Genomic DNA, 13,273 nt, shown 5'->3' on the forward strand with positions numbered 1-13,273 from the left:
TTAAACAAGGGCCAAAATTGACACCACAGAATGATTACTTCAATTTAACTCCTCACTGCTATTATTCTGAACAAGTCCCTTTCAATTAGTCAGAATGAGCGGCATGTATGTCATAATTGTTAGATCTGCTTTTTTCTACTACACTATCAAGTAAATTATTTGGTATGTAGAAATATCACTTCTACCAAAAACATTGATTTATCGGGTTAATGATGGGCCGCTATTTATTTTTTATTTTTTTAACACTACTGTACTTTCAATTCTGTTCTTCATTACTCTTTTTCCTAGAGGCACAAAGACTCATGAACATATTTCTTCATGGCAATGCAAATTGTCATATGAACGGGGTGTAGTACCATATTATATTTGGGTTCCCGATTGGCCAACCTCACATGCCCGGAGAGTACCAGAAAACCTATTCCTACGCTAAAAGACCCAATCACTAGTAGTACACATACAGATTCTGAGAAAATAGAATACATTCTTTATGACTACTTTGAGGAACTTTATAGGGTAGACCCCCATTGACATGACTGCAATTTAAAATTATTAAATTTCACACAAACTTTAAATTTCACACACGCTTCAGCTACCTGAAGTTATAGAAGAGCAAAAGGCTTCTTTGGAAGCTGTTCCCACTGAGAATGAGGTCCAGCAAGCCTTTCTGCTTCACTTAATCCTAAATCCCCGTGGCCAGATGGCTTTCCGGTTGAGTACTAGAACATTTTATCTCCTTATATAGTTCCTCACTTGACTTGTTTGCCTAATGAGGTATATATACATAATATTGATGTGGATGGCTTCCTGAACCAAATAAAGATCCAAAACTACGGCAATCGTACAAGACCATTTCCTTTATTAATCAGGACTATATATTACTTTCTAAAATATTGTCCCTCAGACTTCAGGCTCTCCTTCCCTCAATGGTTCACCCCTCCCAGTTGGCTTCTATTACAAAAATATTCTTAGTTAAAAATATAGGTACCGTAGTGACCTTGGGGGACTTCCTTCTATGCTGTTAAGTTTAGATGCAGAAAAAGGCTTTGATAATGTCTCCTGGCTTTTTCTTAAGGAGACCCTGCATAGAAGGAACTTTGGTCCAGACCACAAAAGGAACTTTGGTTTGGTTCTACGGCTTTACTTTTAAATAGATGCTTGATCCCTCCCTTAGATCTCTTTAGAGGGACAAGACAGGGATGCCCACTTTTTTTTTTAATAGGACTCAACTTATTTTCAGATGTCTTACATGATGATGGATTTGTGGAAATTTTGGGACAGGTTTGGTTTTTGGTATTCATTTTTCCATTTTCTTTTCCGATACACATTTCTGGCGTTCCTTTACGGGATTATATAGAGTTACGCCAGAAAAGATTTCCTTATTCGAAACTGCTGATAAATGGCTGTAAAGCTGGCATGTTTATATTTGCCTTCCAGGTGGGTTCCTGGGTGATTGGAGATGAGCGCGGGCAAGTCCAGCATCATCTGTGGACTCTGATGTGGATCTCCCATATGGAGACCGTGACCACTGGAGACAGCCTTGACAAATTGTACGGACACCACAAAAACACAGCAGATTCTACACGCAACCAAGTGAGTTTTTGTTTAGTCTAGGGCCTTACATTTATATAAAACATAAAAATAACATGAATTATTAAATAAAATTAAAAAAATTATTTATACCTGAACAACCGATCTAGCTGTGAGTGAGTCGGATAGCCCTGGTATAAGCACAGCAGAGGTTCTTGAAGTAGTTTGAAAGCTTCCGCTACTTGATCCGCTTATACAACCAGTTAGACTGTTCTCCATTTTTAGCTTTGGACTAAATGTAAGTTCATCACTGGGCCTTAAAAAAAATGAATAAATGCATTAAGCTTTTGTTTCAGATAGTCATTCTGTGTTAAAGATGCACATACAGATCAAAACGCGCATTCCCTCTTACTTAATCGTTTATTCATATGGGAGATAACCCACGACACACATGTCTGGCAGCAGCTTATTTCCCTCTCCCCAATGATAAACATGCATGCTCAGCTGTTTTTGGAGGAGCCTAGTAAACCATTTCAAGTCCGTCTGACCATTTTAATTGGTCGTTTGTCATCCGTTTTTTATGGCCGTAAAAAAACAAACAGATGGATTTCATTTGTCTGGGTTTTTGTACCAACCCCCTGACAACACCACAGTGCCGCAATGGCCCTATAGATCGTGTAACAATGCCCACTGTAGATAGTGCCCACATAGAAAGTGCCACTGCCCACATATTGCAACAGTGCCCACATAGCTCATGCCACAGCGCCCATGTAGATAATGCCCATATAGCGGCACACACCTCATCCCGGAGATCGTGCTACACACCTCACCACCGAGATAGCGCCATTGCGGCTCACTGAAGGAGTGGAATCCCAGGGCAGAGCATCATCAATGCTCTGGCCGGGGATTCCGCACCTGGAGGGATCCACTGTCCATATATAGACAGTGACATAAGCGGCTCCCTCTAAGAGCAGAATCCCCAGCCAGAGCGTCGGCAACGCAGTATAATTGACCAATCTAGGTTTGGCGTAAAGTGCCTACTGTATTTGGTGGAAGAATAATTGTCTGGAACAAATTTTTTAGGGTTTAGGGTTACAGTACAATTTTATGCTTCCAACTTTGTGGCAACATTTTGGGTAAGGCATTTTCCTGTTCCAGCATGTCTGTGACCCTGTGCACAAAGTGGGGTCCATAAAGACATCTTTTGAAAATTTTGGTGTGAAGTAACTAGCGTTTCCTGCACATGGCCCTGATTTCAGCCCTTTTGGAATGAATTAGAACACAGATTGCAAGCCAGATTCTCTCGTCCAACATCAGTGTTTTACTCCCACATATACACTCCAAAATCTTGTAGAATGCCTTCCCAGAAGAGTGGAGCCTGTTACAGCCACAAAAGGGGCTTCAACTCCATATTAATGCCCATGATTATATTTTCATAACCAGTACAAGCATTTGATAAAATATTGGATTTTTTAAAATAAGCCAGTCTTAATGAAGACTGCGCAGGAATAAAATGCGCAAAAAGGTATTAAGCTACACGCCCCTTAATAAATTTGGCACATCTTTTGCTGTCTGTGCGCTAAAAGTTGAAATGTATGTCTGCTGTGAGAGTAGGCATATAAGTAGGCTACAATTTACGCCAATTTCTGGCATAAAAAGTAGCAAATCTGTTGGTGGCCCCATCCCTTTCCATTATCTCAACACTTTAAAAAAGTGGTGAGAGAATTAAAAAGGGGAAGTTTTTTTATTACTTTGTAAGATTTTGTTCACATCTGCGTCAAATATTCTGTCACAGATATGGTCCAAAATGCCGGAAAAAATAGCTCATGCTGTGCTATTTTGTGTCAGTAAAGCCACGGACAACATGACGGAACCCGATGGAACACAAAGTTAATAGGTGCCGTTGGTGTCTGTCATGCGACTGATTCGGCACTTGTTTCCGTTCGTTATCCTGCATTTACAGTAGTTCAACCTATTTTCCTGCAATAATTATCCAGAGGAAGCCAAACACCCTCCAACCCCCAAATGAGGCAGAAGCCAATTTTTCTCAGCTTAGGAGAAGGACCCATTTCCAGTAATCCTAGTGCCCATAGCTTGTAATATTACTACTTTCAAAAAACACATCCAGGCCCCTTTTAAACTCTAGCAGTGTATTAACCCTGACAACTTCCTATGGCAAAGTTAAATTTATCACTTTTAGCTGCCAGACTTTGAACCTGCTGGAATTCTACTACGTCTTACTTGTAAACTGCTGCCCAAAACTGTACAATTTGAGGGAGATGTATTAAGACTGGCATTTCGAAAGTCAGTCTTTATAAACAATTCATTGGAGTAAGATGCGAAACATCTATCAAGAGACGAACGTGGCCGTGCGCCATCCACGCCCCCCCCAGATTTAATAAGACATACGGTCACCCCACCGCTTCTATTCGCTCAGGCTCCCCCAGAATCCTGCAGCCCATACAAGGTCTGGCGCCAAGCAGTGTCAAAGCCTTATATGCAGCATGTAATATTAGAGTGCTGCGTCACAAAACGTCCTGACACTGCCCCGTGTCCGTACCTTGTGTGAGCTGCGGCCCGCAGTGAGAGCCTGATGGTAGAAGCAAAGAGGAGCGGTGAGGTGAGTGTACACCTTTTTTGAAATTATTATTATTGTCCGATGGGGAGGGGGGTAGTCTTATTGTTCAGACTGGCATAGAAAGGTTGATACATTTCTAGCAATATTCCATATGCAGTGACTGGTGATTTTTATTAAGTCGTAAAACTATGTTCTCATGTGCACCTATGCCACTTTTGATGCAACTGGTTGCTACAGTTAAAGCGCACCTAACTTTTCAGGTGACTTTTCAGAACATGCTATCATGTGTGTGTACATGAGCAATAACACTTTCTGCCAATTATATTACTTGTAATTTGTTGTTTGTTTTTTTAGGAGTTTTCCCCTCTGCAAGCTCGAATTCTAATTTCTAGTTTTCTCTGAGCTAGCGGGCAAAGATTAACTACTATCATGTCTTCTTTACACTGTATATTGGAAGCTAAACGGACAAATAAACTATGAGTGCAAGTTACCAAAAAATTACACTTGCGAGGGCGCCGCTCCCTTGTCAGTCTCTTTTAGCCAAAAAGCCCTTTAAATAAAAATTCTCTGGTGTTGTCCAAAATATGTATCCTTTTATTAGTACAGTGAGACTAGCAACCATTTTCTGAGCCATATAGGCTCCATCATCATGCAGATTCACATAATAAAATCAATGGCTAGTATGCCCTAATATAACTGGGAGAAAATGGTCTGGAGGTCAAGAGTTAGGTGTAACCTGAGATGTCAGAGTGCCTGCTCTAAAAGTTAACAAAAAGTAGAAACAACTCCCGATACGGCTGGGAGATGTGAGGCAGACATAGTGGCGTTAAGAAGTGGAAACGAGCGGTGTATTCCAGAGCATTGGGTTTGTGTTTATTATTGCCATGGCAGCGTCACTTTAAAGGGGTTGTCCGAGATCCCAACATTTTTTCAAAAACTCTGTCATACATTACCCCTTATACAGACAACCTAAATAAAGCATTATTTTTTAAAAAAATTCTACTTAACACATTTCTTCTTTGAATTCAGCACAGTTTGTTTACATGCAGTTCAGCTCTGGTTTGTTGATCTTTCCTTGTGATGAAACTTTTTTCACGTGCACGCTCATTGCAGGCTGCAATGAGCGTGCACGTACCTTCCAAGAGTTCATGTGAGCTGTCCTTGCTCCTCCCACTGACCTCCTTCACTGCACTTGTCTTCTTGATGACATTCTTGAAGGATGATGAGCAAATGTTCTCCCCCCCATTATGTTTTTCACATTTATGTTTTATTTCTCTTTTCACCTCTTCGTGTCTACCCTAAGGGTATGTTCACACGCACTAATTACGGACATAATTCGGGCGTTTTTGCCCCGAATTACGTCCGAAAATAGCGCCTCAATAGCGTTGACAAACATCTGCCCATTGAAAGCAATGGGCAGACGTTTGTCTGTTCACACGAGGCGTATATTTATGCGCCGCTGTCAAATGACGGCGCGTAAATAGACGCCCGCGTCAAAGAAGTGACCTGTCACTTCTTTGGGCATAATTGGAGCCATTACTCATTGACTCCAATGAATAGCAGCGCCAATTACGCCCCTAATGGACGCGGCGTTCAAGCGCCTGCACATGCCGTTATGGCTGAAATTACGGTGATGTTTTCAGGCTGAAACATCCCCGTAATTTCAGCCGTTACGGACGCCCTCGTGTGAACATACCCTAACCCTTGTCCGCCCTCCTCTATCTCATGTCTCTCTCCACTAAGGCTATGTTCACACAGAGTTTTTTGGCAGGAACAATATCTGCCTCAAAATTCCGTCTTGAAGATTGCGGCAGATTTACCTCTCCCTGCACGCTGTTTTTTGCGTCGTTTTTCCCGGCGTTTTTTGTGCGCTGTTTGCGTTTTTCTTTGCCGATTTTTTTCGGGGCGTTGTTCGCTTACTTTATCTTGGCGTTTTTTGCTTGTTTGTTTGCGTCTTTTTTTGCGATGTTTTTGAATGTGTTTTCCGTTTCGTTTATCGTATCCTTTTTTTCGCGTCGTTTATCGTTTCTTTTTTTGCGTCGTTGTTGTCGGAAATTTTTTATGCGTTTTTCGTTGCGTCTTTCGTGTGGTTTTCCCCGTTTTTTTTCGCAGCCTTCTTTGCCTCTTTGTTTGCGGCTTTTTTCGCGTCATTTCCCACTATATTTTTTTCGTCGTTTTGCGTGTCGTTTATCATAGCCTTTTTTTCTACGCTTTTCGCGTATTTTTGGGGGGTTTTTTATTTCTGCGTTTTTCGTTGCGTCTTTCGTGGCGTTTTCCCTGTCGTTTTTCGTGGCGTTCTTTGCCTCTTTGTTTGCTGTTTTTTTCACGTTTTTTTTTTAATGTTTTTCCCCGCGTTTATCGTAGCCTTTTTGGCGTTGTTTTTTTATTGTTTTTTGCGGCGTTGTTTGCGGCTTTTTTTGCGTTCGTCCAGCCCCGTCTTATGCCTCATGCACACTTGCGTGTAAGATTGACGCCCGTGAGAAACGCATATGAAAACAGGCCAATTTAAAATAATGGGTCGCGTGTGCTGTGCGTGGTTTTCACAATCAGCACACGGGCGAGATTCACCCTGTTGAGAATGGGGCCTTAGGCACGATTTACACAAGCGTGAATCACGTCCGTGTGCTGTGCTTTGAAAAAACGCACAACACACGCGACCCATTTATTTCAATGGGGCCGTTGACACATGCGTGACTTTTCACGCAGCGAGAGTCCGCTGCGTGAAACATACTGCATGTCCTCTATTGGTGCGTTATCCTGCACCTACACTCACATTGAAGTCAATGCATGCGTGAAAACCACGCACCGCACACACGTGTTTGGTGCGTGATTTACACAATTTGTTAGATGAAAAAAATGTGCTGGCTTTGTGAGTGCGTGAATAACACATGACAATCGAAAAGCACACTGATGCATAAGGGCGGATTTACACGAGCGTGTGCGTTTTGCGCACGCAAATACAGTGGCGTTTTGCGTGCACAAAATGCACTTGACAGCTCCGTGTCATGTTCATATGGTGCGCAGCTGCGTGCTTTTCGCGCAGCCACCATCATTATGACACTACGTTTGGATGTTTGTAAACAGAAAAGCATGTGGTGCTTTCCTGTTTACATTCATACTTTTTACTGCTGTTGCGTGAATCACGCGTGTCCCACGGAAGTGCTTCTGTGTGGTGCGCGTGATTTTTACGCACCCATTGACTTCAATGGGTGCGTGATGCTCGAAAAACGCAGAAATATAGAACATGTCGCGAGTTTTACGTAGCGTACTTACGCTGGGCAAAACTCACGGACAGTCTGCATGCCCCCATAGACTTGCATAGGTCCGTGCGACCCGCGTGAAAACCACGCGGGTTGCACGGACGTATAGCACGTTCGTGTAAATCCGCCGTAACGCACACACACACAGACATGATTGACGCAAGTTTTTCACGCGTGTAAAATACACACGCTCGTGTGCATGAAGCCTTACTAATGGACGCTGTTAGACAGTAATGAACTAGTAATACATTTTAAAATAAATGAGGACATAGAAAAAATATTGTAATGAAATAACACACACAACACTGGTTAACGATTTTATTAAAAATAAAAAAGGGTGTCATTGAAGTAGTCCTTGAACTGTAAAAAACACATAACTAAGAAAAAAAAAGTGATGCTTAGATACACTGCTCATGTGTGATACTGTCTGTTTGACCATGTATCTAAGCCTACCACAAGGTAGCCTTAGATACATTACCCAAGCAGACAGTGTCACACATGGGCCATGTATCTAAGAATACATGTTAGGCTTAGATACAGGGCCCCAAAACACAAATCTTATACAGGAATAAAAAGAATGTCATCTGGGGTCCTGTATCTAAGCATACATTGTGTTAGGCTTAGATACAGGCTCCATGTGTGACAATTTTTTTTAGCCACTGTATCTAAGCCTAACAATGTAGGCTTAGATACAGGACCCCAGAAGATCTTTTACAGTTTAATATTATACGCTCTGCTCCGGGACTCCTGACATCGTAGCAGAGCCTATAATAGCGTAGTGCGGCTCCTCCTTGGGCCTGCTCGGTGCTACGGCGCAACGGTGTCCCGCGGGCCGCAGATAACAGCCTCAAGGGCTGCATGCGACCCGTGTACTGCATCGAGTTGTCTGATCCCCTATCAAAGCCTACTATGTGTAGGCTTTGATAGGGGAAGAACTAAAAGTACAGAGGTCACTGTACCTCTCTAGTCCGCGGGTGCCGTCCCTCTTCACTTTTTTCACTGTGAACACGCATAGGCGCGCTCACAGTGAAAAAAAGCTGCATAGGCTGGGCGGGCACCCGCAGAAACGACACATCTCCAGTGACGTGTCGTGTCCCATCCGAGGTCTCGCTGGGGCGAGACCATGTGATCGGGACACGACACGACAGTGGAGGAGGAAGAAAACGTGACGTCAGAAGACATGTGATCGGCAGAAAAGAGCTGCCAGAACGGAGAACAGAAGCAAGATTGCACAGGTAAGTATATTAGGGAATAGTTAATGTGTGTATTGTGTGTTTAACTTTTAAATAAAAATATATCTCGGACAACCCCTTTAAGGCTACCTAGATACATTCATATGAAGACTGGCACTTTTCAGTATTTGGGTTCTTGTGAGTGCCGGACTAGAACGAGGGGGAGAGACCTTAAAATGCGGGGAGTTGATCAATGTGTGTAGAATTGGCCAGCTTTGTGTAATACAGTTGTAACGGGGACACAATTGAATGGTTTGTTAGCCCATCTTGCTAGCGATGATCGTCAGCTGAAGCAGTGGAGACCAAATGTCAGGGAGAGGTTGACTTGGATGGCAAGTTAAACAGTGGTCCCCTGAACCATGTCGATAGTTGTGTGGGGGATAGCCCATACGATCAGGGAATGAAGGTTTCTTCTATTACTCTATCCTACAGGGGACGATGTAGGCCAGTGCTAGGATAAGGGTAGTATAGCGTGGTGGTTGTTGTGGTGACCTGGTTCGGCGTAGGGACGACTGTGAAAGAGTACGTGGGGATTGTACCAAAAGTACTGTATCCTTAAGGACACCAAGGGTGAAAACTGTATTTGAATAAGATATAAGTTATGATAAAATCAGATCAATAGATGATAGGGCAATGTAGAAGTTATGCCTTAAAAACAAAACCCCAAAACAATCTAAGAATCACAATTTATTTTCAGATTCCACCCCACATATATTTTTTTTCCAGTTTCCTAGTATATTATATGGTACCATTAAAAACTACAACTCATCCCGCAAAAACAAGGTCTTCTATAGCTATGTCGAAGGCAAAATAATAAGTTGTGGCTTTTGGAATCTAAAAATAACCGTGGACCCAAGGTGTTTTCCGACTTATTTAAAAACAGTGACCAAGGAATCTAAAGGGTAAACAAGCACGTCAACTCTGCAGTCATGTCAATAAACAGCGGCGGGGAATAATGCTTCTTTTTTTTGTTTTATTGCATTCTCCGCCCCTTGGCATAATTTTTTTATTGAGTTGAAAATCCCCATTAATAAATATATGAACAAGAATAGGGCCCAATATTAACCTCTGTAATACCCTACTAGTAACGGCGACCCAACCTGATTATGTACTATTAATAATTTCCCCGTTTACTATCACTGAGCCAGTTATTTATTCAATTACCCGCATTTTCCCCCAGCCCAAACATTCCCATTTTCTGTACCAACCTTTTGTGTGATATAGAATCAAATACTTTGGAAAAATCAAGATCTATAATCCAATGATTCACTCCATTCCGGTGTAGAATAAACCTCCTTTCAGAATCTGACTATTTTGACAGGATTAAACAAATGCTGATATATAGAATTCTAAAAGTTTATTTTCATTGAGATACTCTAGGCTAGTATCTTAGAAAACCTTCATACATCTTACCCATAGTTCCCATGTTAATTGAGACAAAACGATAATAAAAAATTTACTAAAATTGGCGGCATTTGTTAGATGCACTTAGACAATAAAACTTCATATAAAGCAAACGTAAGGGAAATAAAATGTTACCTGGATACAGAATTATCACTGTTTGAGACATTATTTAGAGGGGTAACAGAAGTAAGTGAACCAAGACTTGTAGAAGTAGAAATCTGTCATAAAAAAAAAAAGAAAAAACATAAATAAACGAAATGAAGCAATTTCTTTAAATTTACTTGACATCTTTAAGCAAAAATTGTTTTTGGAACTTAATTTTTTTAGGCTTTGCTACATTCCATTTGCAGAGCCATGTTTAAAACGCACTGTAGTTATATTAACGCAGAGATTGATTACAAACCGGCATAACTTAATTTTTTTTATTTATATAGTCAATATTGCCAGCTTCTTTTGCAATTCTGTTGTATAATTTGTCCAGTGTCCTTCCTACATGGCCCTTAGAAAAATAATAAGGCTGCTGCATGCAAAGCAATCTCTTGCATACCACCCAATCTTCGTAAATGGGTAGAAATAGCCAAGTTCAAAAACTCATGCCCAAGGATGGGCCATCTTTCTTTAATTTGCAAGAAGCACATATACAGCAATTATCACTGCAACAGAACATTTAAAGAGAAAAGCAGCTTAAGGGCTGATTCAGACCAACGTTGCGTTTTTGCGCGCGCAAAAAACGCGGCGTTTTGCGCGCGAAAAACCACTTGACAGCTGCGTGTGTCATCCGTGTATGATGCGCGGCTGCGTGATTTTCGCGCAGCCGCCATCATAGAGAGGAGTCTAGTCTACGTCAGTCACTGTCCAGGGTGCTGAAAGAGTTAACTGATCGGCAGTAACTCTTTCAGCACCCTAGATAGTGAATGCCGATCACAATATCGAGAAACCTGTTAAAAAAAAAGAAAAAGTTCGTACTTACCGAGAACTTCCCTCGCGGCCGTTGCCTTGGTGAAGCGCCTCTCTTGACATCGGGCCCCACCTCCCTGGATGACGCGGCAGTCCATGTGACCGCTGCAGCCTGTGCTTAGCCTGTGATTGGCTGGAGCTGTCACTTGGACTGAATTGTCATCCCGGGAGGTCAGACTGGAGGAAGAAGCCGGGAGTTATCGGTAAGTCAGAACTACTTTTTTTTTTTACACGTTCATGTATATTGGGATCGGAAGTCACTGTCCAGGGTGCTGAAACAGTTTAACTCTTTCAGCACCCTGGACAGTGACTATCTCCTGACGTCGAGTACCGGAAATTTTTTTGCCGGGTTCGGCCAAAACGAGTTCTGCCGAACCCGGTGAAGTTCCGTTCGGTTGTCCGGGTTCGCTCATCTCAAAGACACTCCGTTTGGATGTTTGGAAACAGAAAAGCACGTGGTGCTTTTCTGTTTACATTCATCCTTTTGACAGCTGGTGCGCGAAACAGTCGGTTCGCACGGAAGTGCTTCCGTGCGACCTGCGTGGTTTTCACGCACCCATTGACTTCAATGGGTGCGTGATGCGCGAAATACGCGGAGATATTGAGCATGTCGCGCTTTTTGCGCAGCGGACAAACGCTGCGCAAAAAGCACGGACTGTCTGTACTGCCCCATAGACTTGTATTGGTCTGTGCGTGGCGCGTGAAAACCACGCGGCCCGCACGGACCCAATACACGTTCGTGTGAATCCCCCCTAACTCTGTAGTGGTGACCAGCCTATTTGGGGCCTTAAAGTGTCAGTCCAGTTATACTTTCCCATTTGAACAAACGTAGGGCGTAGAGAGTCGCTCCTGCAAGCTGGGCGGTACTGTTACCATGGCAACCATATGAAGTGCCAGTGCAGAATATTGCTTGGGTCCAACAATACCACCCAGCGTGCAGGAGCCCCTCTCCACAACCGACGTGAGTTTGATAGGAGAATATAACTGTGCTGACACTTTAAAAGGGTACCTCCAGTTAGGGCTGGGAAATCAAATTAATTTGATTAATTCGCCCTCAAGGCCTCTGACGATCCTGTTTTTAACAGATCGTTGAATCCATTCTCTAGTGGCGCCGTCGAACCGTGCTACAGGAGGAAGATCTGCCTCGCCACCTGCCTGGTCCGCCCCGTCTGAGAAGTATCGCCCTGTTCTATCCCCATCTGCTCCCCTATGGAACTATGGAACTGCTGTTCTGCACTTAAAATTATGCAGTACAGAACAGCAGTTCCATGGGGAAGGAGCATCCGTTTTTTAAGGCCATAAAAAACGGATGGCAAATGGATGACAATTTGGAGATACACTGATGCAAAACGGGCATGAAAAACTGACCGTTCACACGGAAGGGTTTCTCGGTCGTCACACGGCTACAGTAAAAACGATTGACCCCAAATGGGGCTATTCACATGGCCGATTTGTTGACGGTCCGTTTTACTTAATTTGGGCCGCACTCTCGGCTCCCATAGAACTACATGGGGCAGTGTAAAACTCGGGCGTCACTCAGGGCCATGTTTTCTGCCGCTCTCTCTCCTCCTCACAGCACGAAGTGCATGTGAGGAGGAGATTTTTTGCTAATAGCGTTGGACATCGAAGAATTGCATAGGTTGCCGTGTGGCGCTATATACATAGATACATACATGATCTAACTAGAAGCGGTATCTCCCCAGAGCGTTGCCGACACTCTGGCCAGGGTTTTCGCTCCAGGAGAAGCCTCTGATGTCGCTATCCATCTATGGACAGTGACATCAGCAGCTCCTCCTGAAGCAGAATCCCCAGGTAGAGTGTCGCCGACGCTCTGGCTGGGGCTTCCGCTTCTGGAGGAGCCTCTGGCGTCACTCTCCATATATGGACAGTGATGTCAGGGGCTCCTCCAGGAGAGGAATCCCTGGCCAGACTGTCGGTGACGACCTACAAGGGGGCTGTGCGGCGCTACCTACAAGGGGGCTGTGCGGCACTGTTTAGAGAGGGCATGAACAACTGCGAATACTGTCCAATTTGCAGAGAAACCAGCCAAAGCTACAGTACACTGTTCACTGGTTATGAGGATATGGTAGGAAGTAAAAGACTAGCAGAGAAAAAGCCAAAAACCAATGCAAAGAAGCTGAGGGATCAGACAAAGCTCTCTACTCTAAAAGCAAGAGAAAATGGTGACTGGTCGATCATGTAACTTTCCTGTGGGTGTTTTAAGTAGGTTGGGACCAAAAAAAACTGACAAATGAAATTCATCCATTTTTTAAAACGTACAGTAGAAAAAGGATGCAAAACGGATCAGTTGGACG

The 13,273-nt window shown here is 43.2% G+C and overlaps 1 protein-coding gene across 1 annotated transcript in view; it reads right to left on the bottom strand.

The window, feature by feature from the left end:
- Positions 1-13,273, bottom strand: part of EDC4 (enhancer of mRNA decapping 4) — a 203,121-nt gene that overhangs the window by 83,846 nt on the left and 106,002 nt on the right. Inside the window, exons 16-17 of the mRNA XM_075837480.1 lie at positions 10,137-10,219; positions 1,681-1,843 (exon numbers count right to left, since the gene is read on the bottom strand). Coding sequence (XP_075693595.1) covers positions 1,681-1,843; positions 10,137-10,219 — 246 coding nt within the window. The remainder of the gene's footprint in view (positions 1-1,680; positions 1,844-10,136; positions 10,220-13,273) is intronic.

This window comes from Rhinoderma darwinii, chromosome 9 (assembly GCF_050947455.1).
Source record: "Rhinoderma darwinii isolate aRhiDar2 chromosome 9, aRhiDar2.hap1, whole genome shotgun sequence".
Lineage (NCBI taxonomy): Eukaryota > Metazoa > Chordata > Amphibia > Anura > Rhinodermatidae > Rhinoderma > Rhinoderma darwinii.